Source organism: Tenrec ecaudatus, chromosome 6, assembly GCF_050624435.1.
Source record: "Tenrec ecaudatus isolate mTenEca1 chromosome 6, mTenEca1.hap1, whole genome shotgun sequence".
NCBI lineage: Eukaryota > Metazoa > Chordata > Mammalia > Afrosoricida > Tenrecidae > Tenrec > Tenrec ecaudatus.
In genome coordinates, this window is record NC_134535.1 from 115,897,475 (window position 1) to 115,919,383 (window position 21,909).

At 41.0% G+C, this 21,909-nt stretch overlaps 1 protein-coding gene and 1 pseudogene across 1 annotated transcript; both read right to left on the reverse strand.

Annotated features, from left to right (window-relative positions):
* Nucleotides 1-306: 306 nt before the first annotated feature.
* On the reverse strand, nt 307-21,389 carry STRAP (serine/threonine kinase receptor associated protein). Its single transcript, XM_075552025.1, has 10 exons — nt 20,971-21,389; nt 20,147-20,282; nt 13,530-13,611; nt 12,892-12,964; nt 7,205-7,301; nt 4,175-4,312; nt 3,867-4,003; nt 2,787-2,936; nt 2,245-2,310; nt 307-840 (listed from the first exon to the last, which is right to left on the reverse strand). The coding sequence occupies exons 1-10, from the start codon at nt 21,080-21,082 to the stop codon at nt 779-781; spliced, it is 1,053 nt and encodes a 350-aa protein (XP_075408140.1). The 5' UTR covers nt 21,083-21,389; the 3' UTR covers nt 307-778.
* LOC142450275 (COX assembly mitochondrial protein homolog pseudogene) lies at nt 4,320-7,195 on the reverse strand (annotated as a pseudogene).
* Nucleotides 21,390-21,909: the final 520 nt, after the last annotated feature.

Here is a 21,909-nt window from a genome sequence, read left to right on the forward strand (position 1 = left end):
CTATTAATTCTAAACCATTCTATCTTTTTTCTTATAATTAGCATGTGCACCAAAATAACTATTAGCAGGTCAAGCATTTCTAGTCAGTCTGGGGAAGGAAGGTCAACCAAGTCCCAGCGAGCAACATGGAAACTCCCAGGACTCAGCAGGAGTAGTAGAATTTCAGCCTGGGTAACCATGTTCACTGCAGATTCTGGAGCAAGCTGTCTTTCAGTCATGACGTAGGACACGCTTTACGGCTATTTCCATTTCTAAACCTCGAAACAGTGGGTTTTTCTCAAGGAAAAAAAAAACACATTGTTTTGTTTGAGGCATTTTATTTAGACAACTAAAAACAATTAGATGATGTTCAGAAGCAGTGTACAATGAAAAGAAAGCAAACCAATTACTTTATAATGTATTCCCTCTTGTTTACAACTGAAGCAAAAAGTCTTTCTGCTTTAAGGGAAGTCAGAAAAATAGGCCATTATATTTTTTCTCCATAATAACATAAACAACTACAAGAATTCTAATTATAACATGAGGAATTGGATGTTGGCTTGCACATATTCATTCTGAAGGACAGTAGGCTGTCTTAACTCCACCTGCCTTCTGATAATCTTGAGTTACACTTACAGGTAACCGAGGTTGGTTCCCGTGCTGGAGCTAATTCAGATCCCCCTGTATTTACTGCCCTTGTTTGCCTTCAGCAGAGAGCAGCCCTGCCAAATGGATACGTCTCTCTGCTTGCTTTTCTCAGTCCGGAGGTTGCATACTGTCTGTGGCATATGCCTGATGATCAGGCTTTAACTTCAGGAGTTGAACTGTAGATGGAATCTGAATTTTCTGAAGTAATTTCTTCTGTAATTAAAATACATACAAAAATCACATTAATCAACCTAGAAAGGAAAAAAAGCAACTCTATGCTTATGTGCAGGTGAAGGAATACAAGTTTGTTAAAGTATACTGCAATGAAGGGAAGTAAGAGAGATCAAATGCATTTGGTCAATGAAGAGTTTATGTATTTTACCCATTAGATGCTTCTATGACTTATCTATAAACTTCCCAGGGGTCTCTTTTAATTTGTAACATATATTCTCAGGACAATTTTCAGTGACTCTGCTAACCAATTAGCACTGCATTAAAGTCATACATCTTTAAAGATCTAGCCCCTCCTTTAATTATTCCAATGTAAAATAAACATTAAGTGATCAGGGCCTATTTCATTTATAATTCTAGATTTGGGAAAGAGCACTGGGTATGTAGGAAATGCTAAATAGTGAATCAACTAACATAATAATGTCTTCCTCCCATGAAGGTACTTAACAAGGAAAATTCAAACTGGTGAACTGTAATCAGTTTTTCATGGCTTAAGTATGGAATTTTATTACATTCCCTTGGTACAAACTACTAAAATTACCAAGTCCTCTCAAGTCTTCCCTAAGTTTCTCAATTCTATCTTTCTCTATTCACATTGTCATTTCTTTAGTCAAAGCATATGAAATCCCACCTAGTCTACTGTAATTTTATTTAAAATATGTGATTAAACATTTTCTTAGGCAATTGCACACCCTGCAATTCATTTCCAAAGTGTGCCGTGGCTTTTTTCTTTCTTCACAAAGCCCCCGTCTGGGCAATGTTCCCTCTTGGACTCCCCCTCAGTCTTCCAGGAACAGCCAAGGCCAACCTTTGAAAAGTCCAATCTCATTCTCGTAGCTCTGGCACAGCAGGCCTAGCAGTCAGCGAGGGTTTGAACAGCCGAACTCCTCCAGTAGTGCCTTGCCTGTGTACTTCACCCTTGAAGGGTTATGAGCTTCTAGTGCCTCATAAGTGGTCTCCACCATTTCTAGTTACTATGTGTTTTTCTCCCGCTGTAAACTTTCCACGAAGAGAAAGCACTCTAATAACAGATGACCTCATAAAGTCACTTAACCTTGCTCTTTCTTCAGGTCCCCGTTGCAACGTCACTTTTCCAGGAAGCCTTTGCTGATGCCAAGCAGAGACAGCTCCTTAGTTTGCCTTAGCTTCCTTCTCAGTGAAAGCTCAGTGTTACACTACAGTGACCACACTGGTCTTATCTAAGACTACACCTTCAGTGCCTAACAGAGGAAGTAATTAAATGCTGGTTTTATGCGCTAAATGAAATTAACTGAAAACTTCCTATGTTCAAAACGTTCATTTTTGAAAATGCAATACATAAAACAAAAAATATTTCAAATCAACTCATTCCCCCAGGGCATTACAAGTCACTGCATTAATATTTACCTAATTCCTCTTCTGTTGTTTCTGGAAAACTGATCTTCGGCTTCGCCAACTCACCACTATCTTCTTCTACAAAAACGAAAATAATGATGAGCATTTGATTTACAACATCTAGCAGTTAAAAGTAAGCCGACACTTCTCTACAGGAATAATTAAAATACACAACAGGAACAACTCCTTTATGATAATTGTGATTTGGAACCAATGTCTCTTCAAAAACTACTTTTAGGCTCATACTAGCTTGAGATCAATAGCTGAGTATCTTTTATTAAAAACGAGTCTATTTTTATTGGCCTCTAGTAAATTCTGAATGAGGTTCATTCCTATTACCTAATGAGCTGCTGTGAAAATTTAAGAGCACACGGTAACTCACACAAAAATATTTAACAAACCAAAGAACACCGTGGCCAATTGATTATTAGGGGCACCTATTTTATTCCATACTAAATAATTTTAAATCTATATAAAACACATGAATACAGAATGGTGACATGTGACCCCAAATCACGCGACTTAATGTGATGAACGTGAATGAAAACGCTCACCGGGAAGCACACATTTCCACAGGCCGTATGTTTTCCCTACAACCGTCTGCCACAGTCGCAACGTTCCATCTTCCGAGCCACTGGCGTAGAGCTCTCCATCGGGACTGAATCTCACACAGTGAATAGGACCAAAGTGCCCTTTGTAGGATTCTGAAAGAGAGACTGAGCGCTATTAGATAATAAAATGAAACGCTGGGCAACCAACCAGAAGGTGGCTTAAGCCCATGCAGAGGTGCCACCAAATGAAGGCGCGGGGAGCTGCGGCTGCAAGTACAAACTGAACTCACTGCCGTCAAGTCAGTGCTGACTAGTCCCACTAGAATGCCATAACCCGAAACACTCTGGAGCAAGTAGTTCTGCTCTGTAAGGCAAGCAGTCACCACAAATCAGAATCAACTCAGCAACGCCCTGGCGAAAATATTAGCCACGGGACTGTAGAGATGCGCACTTCATAAGTGCAATACAAAGACTTTTACCTAATTAAATTCTCAACACAAAGTGGTGCGTCGTGTGTACCATTCTCCCTCCTTACTCTAGCATGGCGTACTGTCACTCCACATCAGCACCTCAGGCAGTTAAAGCTCAGTAAGGTGCAGAGGAGTATATCAGGCCCACCTAAACTAAGAGAAAGATCTAAAATCTCACCCCCCGCCCCCACCAAACCAACCTCAATTTCTAAATCTCAATTTCCATTCATCTCATTGCCTACATTCTAGGGAATTAATTCGTATGACTATAGAGAGCCACCAGATGGAGCTCTTCACATTCTCTTTGCTCCAAGGGTCTTGAGTCTGTCAACTCTAGTCATTCTGTCCCATACAGCATCTCAGATCAAGACCGACCCTTGTGGGAAAACACACCCTCTAGTAGTACTGGCAACTGAAACCGTACCCTTGGCCAGTACTGTTTCTCAAAGCTGGTTACTATGTTGATGCTCTTTTATCTCAATGTTGCAGTCATGGCAACCCCACATGGCACCTACACTGATCCCTTGGACTTGTCTTCACAGGAATGCTGGGAAGGCTCACACCTGCAGCCTTTAAGTCAAAAGAAAGGGCAAGGAACGGAAAGAGAACTCACCTAATTCTTCTCCACTATTATAATCATACTTATAAAGTTTAAAATCTTCACCACCTGCAACAACAAATTCTTTCTCAGGATGAAGAGATGCAGAATTGATGGTTGCAGGAGCTTCAAAAGATTTAATTGGATCCAAACTAAAATGAAAAATATACATATATTTATACATTGATCACTATATGAAAGTTAAAAAACAATTTAGATACATTTAAATCCTTAAGTATGAGAATTGTCTTCATTGTCCCCAGCCCCCATCCACTGTCCCTTCATTACTCAGAAAAGAGAAGAAAATTAATTCTTAGACATACCTCACTGCACTGTGAAAAGCAATAGTTCGTCCATAAGTTAATACCAAGAGCTCTCCTTCAGGAATATATTCCATACTGCTAACAGACATGTTAAAATTTAGAGATTTTATTTCTGTCATAGTAGCATGATCCCAAAGGCTGCAGGAAGAAAAACGGGGGGGGGGGGTGTGAGACAATGATTACACAATAAGGGAAAAACCTCAAATCCTAATGCCGCCTGCGAATCAATCGACTACAGAAAAGCACCACTGCAATCAAATCAACACGTATTCGAAGTCACTATTAAATTCAAGAAGACAGGGGGTGGGGCTGCTACACAATGCCAAATAATTTAGTCGTTTGTCGGTGACCTAAACTGCAATACCTAATCAGACTTCCTCTAAAATCAACCAAAACTATTCTTTTTAAGCTTTTAATAATGAATTTTCAGCATTGCTCTTCACAGTGGTTCTGCCCCTGTTGATGTGAATCTGATCATTTATAAGAGGGCTTCAAAATGTTCAGGGAAAATCCCATTATCTTCTAGCTCTAATTGCCAATGAACTTTTTGAAGCCCCTTCATATGTAGAGGTGTCGCTTCACAAAATCTTCTATTAAAAAAAAAAAATCTTTCTGCCTGCCCAGCGATCCAGGTTAAGAACTGTGGCTTACAGTTTTGTTTCTTTTGAATTTTGCTCTGTGAATACACAAGTACTCCTAAGTCAGAAAGTATTGATATTACAGTTTCAGGTCAAACACTATGGATTTATCCAAACAAAATGTCAAATCACTGAAAGCTTTGCAGCAAGTTTACGGCAATGCTGCCCACACAAAACAACTGTTTTTTGGATATAAAGCGTTCAAAGGAAGTTCCGGAAGATCTCAGAGCTGAGTTAACAGAGGAAAAACTGTTCCCTTCGATGATGAAATAATGGCTGAAGTAAAAAACTGGTAGAAGACCATAGAATTACCACTGATGAGATAGATTGCTACTGAAGGTGGGCTCTCACACAGGTTGGTATTTCAGTTTGAAGCGACTATTTTGCCTTTGGAAAACTTGTTAGCTTGATAGGTGATGTGGTAGTTATATAATCTCATGTCAGCTTGACTTATAAAAGTGAAGGGATGGTATTCAACCTGTCATCAAATCACAATCTGATGGTGCCTCTCTGTTGGCATGGCCTTCTCATAAGGAGAGTCCAGGGAACCTCACCTCTGCCTTGACCTTCCTGCTTGCTGACCTGGAGAGCTGCCAAAAGGAACCCTGTGATGTTTCCCCCACATCTGATCTCCATGACTCTGTGCCCACCAGCGTGTGATGATTCTGCATTCAGCATCATTGCATGTGACTGAGTCTGTATGAGTCTAAAGAGGGATTTATGGACTGGTATCCGACTTAAGGACCAATTGAGTGGGACTGGGCTGGGATGTTTTCTGGACATAATTCTTTTTTAATTTCAAAATACAAATTTTTTACTTCAAATAAAAGTAACATTTTCATAATTTAGGATGAAGCAAAAGCCATTTTCTTCTCTTGACTGTGTTAATTAGATTGCCTGTGCCTTCTGTAACTATTATAGCTCCTGAATGGCATTTGAGTATTTGCCTACATGCTTCCGTAGCCTTTTCTTGGCAAGAATTCCAGTTTTTCTGAATTCTTCCCTTTCAGGTATTCCATTTTGCGCTCTCCAGAAAAGACATGATCAGTAGAGTAGGCAGTTAAACAAGCTTTCAGTGTAGAATTTCTTTCTGGCATTTTAGCACCATGAGATCCCAGAATCCTTACAACATTTGGTAAAATCTTGGTTGTTCAGCACGTCTCTCAGGCCTGCTCTCATTATTTTGGGGATCAAGCATCTTTTGAGCATGTCTGAGTTGCTCTTCTGCAGGGTTGAGTGCCATCAGGGCGGGCAGGCATGTAGCCGTAAGTGGATCAAGGGACAGGGGATGAGGAGAGGCCCCTTGGTGCGGCCGCAGGAGCTTCCCACGGATGGCAGAGCATGGTGCCCCTTGCAAAGCTGGACCCAGCCCTTTTATAATTACTTCTTGAGAGTAAGCTCTTCAGACACATGCAAGTGCTCCCGGATTAGTTTCTCTACTCAATCCGGCCGGACACGGGTGCCAAAAGCATTGCTCAAAGATCAGCATTGCTTTAAGATTGCTTAAAGAGCTCACCTTTCATGATAAAAGCTAATGGAGATAATTGTATGGAATGAAATGTAACCAGGGACCCACCTTGGATTTCCCAATGTAGTTTCAATTCAAGGCAGAGAGATCAGCTTCAGAAAGCTAAGCAAATGTTTATTGGGAAGGTAGATTCTTTTACGGAGGACAGAATTAGCAGGGACTTATTAGGAAATTTGTAAAAGAAAATTGAAAATTCCAGTGTTGAGAAAAGGATCAGGAAATTATGTGTAGGAATTTCCTACCATCCTGACGATGCATCTGCTCATTCTGCAAGGGAGCCAACACCTGTCCTACAAGAATTTTGATGGGAAACCCTATCCCCTCTAGAGCCCGGTCATGCCCTCTTCAAACTGCTTGATGCCTAGACTGTCATGTTGACAATTTGTGAATCTGAGAGGGCAGTTTTTCAGGGAAGGGTCAGAAAGATGGTACATCATCACCTTCCGAAATGAATGGACCTAGATGGAGGCTATGTTGAGAAACAATGGATTCAAATTTTGATATTTTTGCTTAATAAAGGTTTCTACAACTTTGTAGCAATGCTTTTATGCTGTTATTTAAATGTGCAATTAAAATATTATATTAAGGGACAATAAACTCACACTGCCATCAAGTTGGTTCCAACTCCTGGCAGCTTATGATAGGAACTGGCTCTGTAGGTTTCCAAGACTGTAACTCTTTATAGGAGCAGAAAGCCTCATCTTTCTCCTGGAGGGCAGCTGGGGGTGTCAATCTGCTGACCTTACCGGGGCAGGCCCAACTTGGAACCACTACGCCACCAGAGGGCGCCCTTCCTTCACATTATCATAAAATACATTTTTAAAATGTTTTCAAGGCTTAACTTACTAAAGGAAAATTACTCACCGAACAGTTTTATCATCAGCTGAAAGAATTTGCTTATCCTCACTGCACCACAGAGCCTTTTTAATACCAGAAGTGTGGCCACTAATTTCCTTGGGTTCTAAAAACAAAACCATTTTAAAATAAAAATACTGGAAAAATTTACACATGTAAAAAGTACAGAAAAATACATTCTTAATTTGAATGCAACTGTCAAAGCTCAACATAATTCAAAATATTTAGAATAATTTATTTTCCTATATTGAACAAAAACTTATGTGGAATAACTGTGACATTATATTTAGCAGGGAATGAATATGCTACATCTTCCAAACTAAAAAACAAACAGGCAAACATTTAATGCTAATTATAGTGAATGTTTATAGAGCAACTTAGTTTCCTACTCAACAATTCACACACATTTGTTTTGGGACAATGATTATGTAACAGCACATCTTTCGGACTCAAACCCCTCCCTCCTTTCCTGTTTTCAATAAAGTGTTATTCCTGAGTAAATGCTGAAATTTATTTCTAGAATAGCTGACTATTCTAAACAAAAAACAAAAAACTACCCCCCTAGCGTTTCTGTTTGCCTGTCATCCCCAGCTGTCAATTGGCTACAAGGACAGCCACAGGGGTGAGTTCAGTTCCAAGCTTGAAGGGTGACTATGGGCATAGTCTCTGCGGTTCCACGAGTATCTATCGGACCAATGAGCCTCATCTCTTTTTGTGTAATAAGACTGTGAGGGACCCAGGGACAGATGGCCTGAGCTAACTCACTAACTCTGGGCCCCCAACCAAGGCACTGTGTCAGTAACAGCAAAAGAGATGAACGCAGGGGCTGCAAGGGAGAGAGAGCAATAAAAAACACCGTGATTTCTAGGAATGCTTTTATGTTGAGAGAAACTGAAAAAATTGGAAACTTGTCTTTGTCAAAGACATTCCCTTCAAAAATTCTCAAAACAATCCTCATTGTTACAAAAGGAGGAGGTAGAATGACCGGTGTTATATTGTGGGGACTCAAATCAGTGACATGAGAGAAAACATGTAACAACTGTTGAATACAAAACTGATTTACTCTGCAAACCCCTCTTTTTGACAAGAAAAAAACACAACAAAAAATAAACTCATTGATAGCACACACTGAAGGGAATGCCATTCAACCCTACTATAATTCTGAATATCTGTTAACTAACCTCTCTGAGACTACATTTCTTCATCTGTAAATTAGAACAAGGTACTATATATAACTCTGAAAAATCAAAGAATGTACGTGTAAAGTGAGAAGCATAGGGCCTGACGTGTAGTGTATGCTAGAGTAGAAAGTGGAGAAGCACTTTGGAAAAGCAGTTTGGGAAAGGTAAATGAGTACTTAAAAAGCTCATTTAAGCGAACTAAGAGAAAGCATGGAGAAACTAATCCTGAGTGCTAATAGAGAATAAGCCACCTAAAAATCTAGTTAGCTGTTCACCTTTGGCATAACTTTAGAAAAAGGCGAGAAATGATGGGTAGTAGTAGAAACTAAAACAGAGCCTTGTCTCATACCCAAGCCCATTAAAGTACCAAATATGAGACACTATTCAATGTGGGCAAAGTTACTGTCCAACATAACGCTTTCTTGCTACTCTTAAATATTTATGATTATGAATAGTTAAATGTCCATTATAGACAATTTTAAAGGAATCAACGGATATCTAATAAATAAAACAAAATTCTGTTTATCAGGTTTTGGTACCTTTACACATAAACAAGGCACTCCTAGTAAGATACAGGAAAAGCTTATCATAAAAATATTTATTCCAATTGCAAAGAGACTTTTTCTAAAATATCCATGTAATAACAAAATGAAATGAGATTATACCAGAATCTAAAAATCTGTTTACCATAGCTAAAACATTACAACAGATGAATGGGCAAAGGACATAAAAAAGGAATTCACAAAATAATGAAATGGTATTCAAAAGAATTTTAATCTCAAATAACTTCTTAAAGGTCATACCAATCGAAACAGAATACCTACCATTTTTCTAATAAGCCAGAAAAGAAAAAGTTACCAGTGTTATCGAGAAAAGGTTAGCTATAAATATTTTTATACTTTGCTGATGGGGATTTGAGTAATATCTGTAAGTAATATTGGTAATAAAAGGTGAGAGAAGCAGAACCGAGAGGAGCATGTATGCTGCCAAACACCACACAGTAAGGAAGCTGGGAGGCTGGAGCCCACTCTCCTATGCAGAAGTCATTCGCTACTATGTACATGAGGCTCAACTGCTTGAAGGCTACCTGCCTTAAGGTTGTCCACCATCAAAAGCCATCAGTCCCTATTGTCTGTCCCACCCTAAATAGGGATCACTCCCTTCTGATAAGGAATATAGACTATTCCCTTGGAGAGAGTTCAAAGACACCTAAGGTCAAGTCAGCTCAGAGCCACCCAAGGTTAGGCTGCCATCTTGATTCTAGAATCCACGCACCTTGTTGTGAATGTACCTTCCCATCACATGCATGGCTCTACAGCCCCCCCTTCCTATTGCACAGATACCGCTAGCTAGTCGCCCTCCTGACAAGTACGCGTGTAGTACAACCGCTTCCTGTGGTTTGCGTGCCTGAGATTATATAAACTCACGAGAATAATTTTGCTCTCTCGGCCTCAAAAGGTTCCTCAAGCCATGGCAGAGGTGAGCTCCTGCATGCTTTGTCTCATATCTCTATAATTTATCCCTCAATTACACAACCACCCCTTGGACCCATTCTGTTGTGAAGGTTGGTCCCCCAGATCTAGGTGCACCTGCCTTAGTCCCAACAAATTCACTTAGTAATTATTAATTACTTTGTAATCATTCTAATAAAATAATTGAGGAAATAGAAAAATAGTTCGCCTAATCCAGTTTATAATATTTAAAGTCGGTGTAAATCGATAAAACAGGACATGATCTGAGATTGGTAAATAGAGTGTCACACAATCATTAACAAGTGTCTAGAGTAGGCCCGGTAAGGCTTGATCAAGGGCATAAGAGCAACACAAGCCACAGTATGACGTTAAGAGATGACCAGGGTAAATAAAAACTGCTAAATTACTTGACCGGTTAGAAAGTACAGTTAAAAACAACGGGACCAATGGTTCTGGGGGGACATGGGAGAGGGGGAGATGAGGGGAAAGGAAGTGGTGTTAACAAACCCAAGGAAAAGGGAACAAGTGACCCAAATCAGTGGTGAGGAGGGTGTAGAAGGCCTGGTAGGGTGTGACCAAAGGTAATGTAACCGAGAGAAACTACTGAAACCCAAATGAAGGCTAAGCATGATAGTGGGACAAGAAGAAAGTCAAAGGAAATAAATAGAGGAAAGAACTAAGAGGCAAAGGGCATTTATATAAAAGTCTAAATAAAGTCATGGTCATATGTAAATACATTTATATATGAGAATGGGGAAATAGATCTACCTGAATATATTTATAGGTTTAGTATTAAGGTAGCAAGAGAACTCAAGTAGTCCCTCAATGCAATACTTTGTTCTATTAAACTGGCATTCATTCCATGATGCTCACCTTCCCAACACATCGCTGAAGACAAATGGGTGCATAAGCAAATGTGAAGAAAACTGATGGTGCCCAGCTATCAAATGATAGTGTCTGGGGTCTTAAAGGCTTGAAGGTAAACAAGTAGCCATCTAGCTCAGAAGCAACCAAGCCATATGGAAGAAGCACACCAACCTGTGTGATCACAAGGTGTTGATGGGATCAGGTATCAGGCATCAAAGAACAAAATATCAAATCATTGTGAATGAGGGGGAGTACAGAGTGGGAACCTAAGACACATCTGTAAGTAACTGACATCACCTTACAGAAGGGTCATGGAGAGAAGAGCCAGTCCAGGTACAGTGTAGCAATGATGAAATATACAACTTTCCTCTAGTTCTTAAATGATTCCCCACCACGCACACACTATCATGATCCCAATTCTACCTTATAAATCCGGCTAGTTCAGAGGATGTACATTGGCACAGATAGGAGCTGGAAACACAGGGATTCCAGGACAGATGAACCCCTCAGGACCAGTGGTGAGATTGGAGATACCCGGGAGGGTGCAGAGAAGGTGGGATGGAAAGGGGAAACTGATTAACAAGGATCTACATATAACCCCCTCCCTGGGGAAGGGACAACAGAAAAGTGGGTGAAGGGAGACATCGGTCAGTGTAAGACATGACAAAATAATAAAGTTTCATGAGGGAGGAGGTATCAGGGAGGGAGGGGAAAATGAGCTGATAACTAAAAACTCAAGTAGAAAGCAAATATTTTGAGAATGAGGATGGCAAAAAATATACAAATGTGCTTGAGACAATGGATGTATGTATGTATGGATTTTGATAAAGAGTTGTACGAGCCCCCAATAAAATAATTTAAAATAAAAGCCTCTAGAGTATTTAATGGGTATTTTAAAAATTCCTTTGAAAAGATATGTTGGGGAAAAAAAGAGGACCTGATACAAAGGGCATAAGTGGAGAGCAAATGCTTTGAAAATGATGAGGGCAAAGAATGTACGGATGTGCTTTACACAATTGATGTATGTATGGATTGTGATAAAGACTTGTATGAGCCCCAATAAAATGTTTTAAATAAATGCGTTTTAAAAAAGATATGTTCACATGGTTCAAAAATCCCAACGTAGAAAATGTGTACATTGATTCTAGAGAGGATCATCTTTTTAACTAAATGGTCGGATGGCTGTTCTGCATTTCCCCCCAAAATTTATTCTCAAAATCAAAATTACAAGAGTGAAAAACATTATCAGGATAAAATTTTAATTTATAAACAGGATATAAGTGTAAAGTATTATATAAATGGATTTTTACGAGGGAATACCCCTCCAACACCTCCCCCAGGATTTCCTCACCCCTAAAGCTTTTATTTAAAAAATCTTAAAACCCCCTTATTACCTTCAAAGTACCCTCCATTACACTTAATACATTTGTCATATCTGCAATTCCACTTTTGGAAACTTTTTTCAAGCACATCTGTTTGGATGCTGACAGCACCTCCCTCGTTTGTTCCTCCACCTGTTCTACGTCATCAAACCACTACCTTTCGTGTCCCTCTTCATTTGTGGAAACAAAATGGCGCACTGAGATGGCTTCGTGAGCAGGTACATTGTCATGGTAGCAAAACCATGAATCAGGCCTTTTTGTTGCATACTGTTAAGCAATGTTTTCAAACTTTTAAGTAGGAAGCTTGCTTAACAGTCTGACATGGTGGAACAAACTCCAAATGCACTTTAAGTCTACATTTACATCCATCGGGAGGTTGACAGATGTCCAGAATGAGGTATGGCATCAACTGACATTTGACCTTTCTTGAAATGAGAAAATCATTCATATACTTGAGTTTTCCCATAGCACCTGGTTCAACATCACAATTTCTATGGTATTTCCCCCAAGCAGGAAACAAAATTCCACAGCCACACACTGTTCTCTTAAATCGGCCATCAAAAAAAAGAAGTTTGAGCAAAATGACTTTTATGAAAAAGTCACTGTGATCAGAGAGAACCTCCCCCAGGCAACGCCACTGGGTGAACTCTAACTCCGGGCAAGTTGCTTGATGCTTGCCTAGCGGAAAAATGCCCAGCCGAGTTTTTTGGGTACGCCCCTCATTAGTCTCTTTATCATAAAGCCATTTAAAGGAAGGGAAAATAAAATCAAACTGATGTATAAATGGCACTTACCTGCTTCAGGTTTGTTCAAGTCATAGATGCGTAACAGTTTATCTTGTCCTCCAGTTAACAAATAATTACTATCCTAAAAACACACACAAGTAAACTGTTAGCCACTTTAATATTTCCTCAACTTCATTTTATTCAAATAAAGCTCCCAGAAACAGAGGCAATATTACATCACTTATTTGAAGAAGATACTGGCAAGACGTTGCTTGTCTCACAATGACCCAATTCCTTCAAGCTTCCCAATGCAAATACTGTATCTGATCATTTTCCCTCTCTCTCCTGAGTAGTATCTCTTTGATGACTTCAAATTTATTTTCTGACTGTAGCTGGGAAGCGTTGAGATTTCAAGAAATTGTTATATATAAATTTGAGGATACTTAAAAAAAATCTCAAATAATTAACTAGAAATAAAAATATAAAGCGGTGATGGGAAATGTTTGTTTGGATTCTATCCAAAAAGTCGTCAGTTCAAGTTTACCTAGAAGGCCTGACCACACAAGAAGTCATCATGAGTCAAACGAATTCAATGACAACTGGTGGTGGCGGCAGTGGTAGAATACAGCTAATCAAACATAAGACCTTTGTCATGCCCTATAAGAACAGGAATGTAATGCCTTAAAATTAATTTCATTTTCTGATACCTGAGTAAAATCCACACTCTTGACAATATGTTTATGGGCCAGAGTCATCAGTTCATCTCCCGAGACAGCATCCCACACTTTGCTAAAAGTGAAAAATAAAATTATAAGGATAAATAGTTCTGGTGACCAGTTACCAAGTAAGTTAAAGAAATGTTACATAAGTACACAGCAGATCTCCTTATCTCCAATATACCTACCTCACTATTAGACTTTTGAGTCTGATAGAAAGAACAAAACATTTGAATTTAAATATTTGAGTGAAAAGAGTAAGAGTCTAATGGAAAAAATAAATCCTTAAAAGATATTAACTAGTCCCTAATAAAATGTAAAAGAAGAAAAGAGAAAAAAATGATTAGGGCAAAGACTGTACAGATGTGCTTTATACAATTGATGTATGTATATGTATGAACTGTGAAAAGAATTGTATCAGCCCCTAATAAATTGTTAAAAAAAAACGATATTAACTAATTTTCTATAGCACTGGAAAAGAATTTCAGTAAATACAATTTAGGAACCAATCTACCTCTTGAACTTTTATTTTAACCTACAAGCATAACGTTCTGCAAGGCTGCAAAGCATTTCAGCTATCTTTTAGCTGAATTTTTGTTCCTAGTCTCAAATTCCATGCACATGCCAAGAAAAAAGTTAAACACAAGGAATCTATAGAAAAAAAACTTTTTTTCTAATAGAAAAGAACTGCCTTTGACCATATAATGCTAACGTTGAGGATGTAATCTCCTAATTACATTTGTTTTCCCTGATCCAACCCACTCCAAAATATGGTATGCAAGTAATAGTTAAATAATACTTTACAATAATACTCAAATGAGTCTCTGAATAAAAAAAGCTGCACTTATTTTAAAACTTTACAAAAGCAGACTGAAAGTCAGTAAAAATTAGAAAACTTTGCAAAACATAGAAAACAAAGCAACACCAAAAATGGGTAAAAATGATCAAATGATATTCTAAAAAGGTTTTCCCTCTAAACATAATGCTAATGATGTGTTTATATAACAAGGATATTCTGTGCCATTCTCGATTCCCTACTAGGAGGCTTGGTGGCTGTTCCTAGGGAGGAATTTAGGGGCCTTCTACTCCGGGGTACACAGCTGGATGACAGTGAGTTTGGAGATTCACGATTGCTGCTGTTTGTTGTTAAGTGCCAGCGAGTCGGCTTCCACCCATAGCGATGCCACAGGAACAGAAGGATCCTTGTGCCATCCCCACAATTTTTCCTATGCCTGTCAATCCTTCTCATTAAGGGCCTTCCTCCTTTTCACGGCTCCTCCATGTACCAAACATGATGTCCTTCTCCAGGGACTGGTCTCTTCCGACAATATGTCCCAAACAGGTTCGAGGATGAAATCTTGCCATCCTTACCTCTATGTCACACTCTGGCCTTACTTCTCCCCACACAGAGCAGTTTGTCCTTTTTACAATCCATTCTATGGTACTTCCTTTATTCTTCGCCAGCACAATTCATAAGCATCGCTTCTTCAATGGTCTCCCTTATTCAAAATCCAACTTTCACAAGCATGTGATGAAATGGAGACTACCATGGCTTGAATCAGATGCACCTTGGCAATACTCTAAAGAGGTCTTGTCAGCTGATTTACCTAATGCACTGTCTTGACTAATGATCCCTTCACTGCTGCTTCCATGAGCAGTGACAGTGGGTCCAAGCCAAGACAAAATCCTTTATAACTTCAACCTTTTCTATGTTTATCATGCTACCAATTGGTCCAGTTGCAAGGATCTTAGTCTTCCTTAAATGGAGTTGTAATTTATAATGAAAGCTATAATCCACGATTTTCATCAGCAAGTGCTTCTCATTCTCCTTCAACAAGCAAGGCTGTGTCATCTGAATACCGCAGGTTGTTAAAAAAAAAAATCTTCCTATCCTGATATCCATGCTTCTTCATACAATCTACCTTCTTTGACTATGTGCTTAGATGTAACAAGTAGGGTGAGGAGACAACCGTGACACGCCCTTTTCCTGATGTTAAACCATGCAGTGTTCTCTTGTTTTTGTATAACTGCCTCTTGATCCACGTGCAAGTTCTGTAGGGGCCCAAATGTTCTCGAAGTCCTATTCTTTTCAAGGTTATCCAGTTTATTATGGTCCAGACAAATGCCTTTGCAGAGTCAAAGAAATACAAGTTAACACATCTTTCTAGTATTCTCTGCTTTCAGCCAAGTTTTACCTGACACGAGCAACAATATCCCTTGTTCCAAGTCCTCTTCTGAATCCGGCCTGAACTTCTGGCGGTTCCCTGTCAATGTACTGCTCCAAGCATTGTTGGATGAACTTCAGCAAAATTTTACTATCATTCTACAGTGTGAGCATTTCTTTAGAATGGACACAAATACGGGTCTCTTCCAGTCAGTTGGCCAGGTAGCTATCTTCCAAATTTCTTAGCATAGGAGTGGGTGCTTCCAGTGCTTCCTCAACTTGCTGAAGCATTTCAATGGGTATTCCATCAATTCCTGGAACCTTGTTTTGGGAGGAGATTCACTACTAGGGCACAAAAAACAGAAGAGTAAGTCTGCTCACCTACAGGGTCACTATGAGTACAAATTGACTAGCCAGTGGAGTGGGTATACCATAGTGAATATAATCCTACTCAAGACTAGTTTGCTTTGTTATTCTAACAAGGCCAACCAAATCGGATCAGTATCTCTCCAACCCAAACTCAGGGCCATGGAGTCAATTCTGATTCAGAAACTCTACAGAACAAGGTAGAACTGTCCCTGTGGATTTCCAAGGCTATAAATCTTTACAGAAACTGAAAACCTTATCTTTCTTAGTCACCTGACTGATGATTTTGACTGCTGGTCTTGCCTTTCGTTAGCAGCCCACCACACAATCCATTACACTACCAGGGGGTATATTTTAGACTTTAATATTTTGAAATATAGAAAAAGCAGCTGAAGCCCAGAGAGAAGCAAGCACAGGTAGTCAAAGGAAGATGCCAAGCCACATTTAAACTGCCTAAGAACAGATTCTTCAAGAAGAGAGTGACTAGTTTGCAGTCAACAGTGAGAGCTGGTGCCGAGTACACAGGGGGTTAAAAGTGCTGCACACTGAAAGGGCGATGGCTCAACACCACCGAGTGGCTTCACGAGAGAAAAGATCAGAAGATCTGATCCAGTAAGGGTCACTCAAAGCCACCAACTCAATTCCAGCACACTGCAACCCTACAGGACACAGCAAAAACAGGCCATTGAACTTTCAAGTCATACATCTTTATGGAAACTGACTGCTACGTCTTTCTCCTGAGACATGATTAGTAGTACCTTTCATTTAAACACACCACCAGGGCTCCTCACCTCCTCATCAAAAAGGACAGAATATCATTTCTAATTGATCAATAATCTTAGGAAGGGGAATGTAAGATTTCTACTTGAAAAAGTTCTATTTTCAAAGAAAGTGACAGTTACTTTATTATTATTTATAGATTACTGGGCCCTCCCCTAGACTTCATGGGAGAAAGAGCTGGTAATCCACTTCCAAGAATCCTAGGAAACTTAGGGGGCAGTCCTAGAACCACTATAAATCGGAATCCATTCAGCAGCACCCAGCAACCCTGACTGACTAAACCAGGATCCGAAGCAGAGCACAAAAACCCCCGGTTTTGACACACTCCCTAAATTCTGTTGAGAGGAAGCTGACTGTGTACAGAGATGATGAGAACTTTAACATTAACTGTTATGAGTTAGAAGACATAAAGAGGATAGGATTTCAGCAACAATGTGTCCTTCACTGAACCCAACTACCCAAATTACGTTATGGTAACATTCTAAATGACCAACGACGTGCAGGCCTGCCTTACCAAATATATTTTCCTCCGAAGAAATAACATTTACCCAGATGACCAACTTCTTAGTGCATTTTCTGATAAACTTCAGAATGGAAAACTTATATAATATGATGAATACTTACTATAACTAAAACATGGCAAATTGGTAACCTTTCTAGTTGGATCAAGTTCTACAATAACAAGCCCCAACCTGACAATGAAAGGGCAAAATACATCTACCCATCTCCCTCCTGCACCCATGCGCTCTCTCCACAAGCAGCTGTTACACAGATCTATCAAAGATCAGAAAATGCAAAAAGCAGAACGGAGCCCCAAAGTTGGTCTCTTTTAATGATGTCTATATGCCAAAAAATCTATAATTACAACAATTATATTTACTTTAAAATATCACCTTACCTATCTGAACATCACAGACAGGATATTATTTTAATCAAAAAGTTTAAATCCCCTTACCAAATATCTGGAATCTGGAGTTACATACAAAGTTCATCTCAAATTTGTACTTTATTATATTATAAAATCAATGAAGTCGATTCCTAATGACAGCATTCCCAGTAGACTGAACAAGAAAGCAATTTTGGAAGCTAAAAAAAAAGAGGGGGGTTGGGGGTGGAGTGGTGGCTATCAGACATGACCATTCCAGAAAAGCTAAACCAGGACCTCTTAAATCAGGCATCCCTTTTTATCCTTCTACTTTAGAAAATGCCTTCAATGTACTTAATAAGCATATGGTACTGATTAGGCCCAAAACCTACTCATGGTCACTGAATCGATTTCGATTCATAGTGACCCTCCAGGGCAGGAAAAACGCCCCTGTGGATTTTAGAGACTATAAATCTTTACAGGAGTAGAAAGCCTCACCTAGCCATTCCCTTAAAGAGAAAGATGGTTTCCAAAAAGCTGACCTTGAGGTTAGCAGCCCAATGTGTAACCCACTATGCTCCCAGTGCTCCACTAAATAAACCAGGGACACAAAAGTGACAATGCATTTGAAAGAAAAGTCCTGGAGTGTAACACCTTCCAACATTAAAGTTGCCTATGCCTGAGAATCACTCTAATTTCCCATTTTCACTCCCCATGCTCCACTGAGGGATTCATCATCACAAGTTAGCAATAGCAAACCTATTGCCATCTAATGCAACATTTTGCTCAAAAGTTGTTGACAGCCAAGGATCGACACAAAACCAAACAATATCTGTTGCTATAGCAGTATTATGATTAACGAGGCAAAATACTAAGTCTCAGGTGATTTACAATGACATAACAGCAATCCACACATCTCAAGACCTAGGAAAGAAGTTTACATTGGGATTTATAACTTTTCTTACTAATCTCATCATTTCCATTTTATTGCCATGTAAGCACTACAATGTCCGTGGTTTTTCTTGGAATTTTTCTATTTTCATAAAATTTAGACAGACTATCCACTCTATTGGAAAGGTCTATGCATTTTGACAGATGTACAGGCATGTATCCAACCACCAAAAATCAATCTGCCTTCTGTTTTTTATATGAAACTTGCATGTTTAATATTCTCAAAAAAGATGGAGATAGAAAGAGCTCCCCAGGGTGATATTTCCATAAAAGCAGGGCAAAAAAAGAATGTTTTCACTCTCCTGGGTGGTCTTAGCTCTAAAAAGGCATAACAGCCCTTTAAAAAGCCTTCATTCGTTCAAATATTTAAATACCTGCAAAGCTATCAACACAATTAGGAATTGGGGACACAAAGATTACATAAAAAATACATGTGTAGGAGAGAAAAGAGGATCATTCCATGAGGAACACATGAAACAGCCAGACTTCAATGTAGGAAATAGATACTACACTAACAATAAGAACTTCAGTATTGCTAGACCACACAGCATGGTGTGAAGTGCCAGAAGAGATTTAGATGCCTACGCTGAGATCAAATTTTCAAGTGTTCAAAACTAGAAATTTAAACTTTTGGCCCAAGGCTGCATATGCACATCAGAATCACCTAGAAGACTGTCAAGAAGGAACAAACAAAAGCAAAAAGACTAGTTGAAGGGGTAGGAGTAGGGGGAAGGTGGGACATGGCTCATCCCCAGAACAATTAAATCAGAATTCCTGGGACCCAAGTAGAATTGTTTTTAAAACTCCCCAGCAGGTTCTTCTACATACAACACAAATCCTGGGTCACTACAATAGACAAAAGATACTATCAGGTGGGAAAGTGATACATTTGTTTTCAGGAAGACAGCTGGCAGCATGATGGAAGATGAGCTGTAAGCTAGGGAAAGTGGCAGGGAGTTGAAAGGGGCTTTGAAGTAAAGGCAGAAGGACACAGAAACACTAGTCAGGGACAGGACAGGTAGAATCAACAAGTATTTAGATTTCAACCTTGAAAACCTTAAGAAGGAAGAGAACTTCAGCTTGGAATAATGGTCTTTAAATATGTCCAAAAGCATGTGAGGAAAACTGGGGCTCCAAGCACAAACCGTGGTAACCTGAGTAGATGTCATGAACCATGTGGAGCACACGTAGAGCAGTACTTCTAAATCAACATGCATAATGCGGACTCCTGAGCGCCCAATCCAGACACGCAAAACTAGACACTTCCACCATGAAAAACGCTGACAGTCACTCGTGTGCAGCAAGGCAGATTCCAAGATGGAACCTGGGTCTTGCCCAACACCTTTCCATACAACAGGTACTGGGCCAGAATTGGCTGAACAACTGGAGTTGAGGTTTTTAACTTATTTCAGAACAGCATCTTAGATCGTTTGGCCCAGAGAAGTCCTCAAGTTGGCTAGGCTGGCCCCACTGTACACTTACGCTGTGAAATCGGCCGCTGCAGTAGCGGCTTTGGTGGCATCCTTGTTCAGTGTTGCACCCCAAACGGCTCCCTTATGACCCAGAAATGTTCCAATCCAGTCTCCAGTATCTCCCTGGCGAAGCATAGGTTTACCATCTAGAAGACAGGTTCCGAGACATATGATTTTATAATGTCACATTATTTAGCACAATCAAAACATAAATAACAAAGCGGAAAACGGTGTTTGTTGTGTATCCCCCGCTCACTGGGGTCACTAAGGAAATGTCCAGAAATAAATTAACTGAAAGGGCAGAGCCAGTCAGTCAGTCTCCCTTCCAATACGGTGGGAAGTGTACTTATCGGGGACAAAACCTCCTGGATGTTAATGCCTAATTTGTGGGACAAAGTTATTAAAACTAAATCTGTTTCCCGTTTCCAAAATGGGACTAGTTGGTACCACACAGGAAGGTCCAATGAGATAATAGGCGCGAAAGCCTCTAAGAATTACCAATCACTCGACCGATAGGGCTGGTAAACGGCCTGGCCTAGCGGCTCCTCTCCCCCAAATTCCCAACACTTGCTGCCAGCGTAGGTTAAATGCACGGTAGCTTTCCCGAAATAGCAAAAAAAATAAATAAATAAGAACACGAGAGGCCTGATTGGGAGTAATAGTTCGCCGCATCAGGGGCGTCAGAACGGGGTAGCTCCATTCCAAGAACCCCTTTTCCCACCAGCTTCCTGTAAAGCTCAAAGGCCGGGGTCCCCGATCCGTTGGGCACGGGAGGGGGGGGGGCGAGGACTGCCCGGGCCCGGCCGTCGAGAGCCCGAATGAGGCCTTACTCACCTTTGCAAGCGCTGATTAAGAAATAGCCGTAAGGCGTGATGCCACTAAAGGCCAAATCCACCACGGGCCGCGTGTGGCCCGAGCAGGTGAGCGGCGTCTGTCTCAGAGCCATGGCGGCGGCGGCGGCGTGGGCGATCCGGCCGGGGCGCCGAGGGTCCCGGTCTTTCCTGGCGGCGGCGCCTCAGACTCGGCGAGGCCCCCGCCCAGGCACGGGACAGGGCCGGGAAGCGGGAAAGAGGGGGCCACACGGGTAGTGCCGAGGCCAGCGGGGCTGGGGAGGGGTCCGGGAGCACAGCACCGGCGAGCGACGGCCGCCGACCGAGGGACAGGGAGGGAGGGAGGAGAAGAGGGGAGGGGGACGACCGGAGTCCGCGCCCGGCCACAAGCCGCACCGGCCACACGGGTAGCGGCAGGAAGTGACGGTGCCGCTGACGCCGAGCATCCGCCGGAAGTGACGGCTTGGCTGGAAGGCGGGCTCGCCGGGCCGCAGAGACCTAGTGACGGCGCCAGAAGTCGGGGAATGCCCCGTCGCGAAGCGAGTAGACGCCGGTCACGTGGGACACTGGCCCTTTGGGGGACCGCGGGGGGGGGGGGGGTTGTCCGCCCGGCGCTTGGAAGCGCTGTTCGGGGCGCAGGTGTCACCAGCGCTGGGCCGGGCCTTACCATGAAGCCTCCCTGGTGAGACCTCTCTCTCCCAGCCAGTCCCTGGGGTCTGGAAACGCCCCGCGTTGATTTTAGACTTGGGGCCGCCGCTCGGGAAGAGGCACGGACTGATCCTGTCGGCTGGACTGGTCAGCATCGGGTCATCCAGATAAACTGGGAGCGTTCCCAGTGATGGGCAAAACCTGTAAATACCGCCTTAACTTTTCAAGATTTCTTTTTCGAAACTCTATGGAAAGCTTCTCTAGAGGTTACCAAGAAGTAAACCTAATTTAAAAG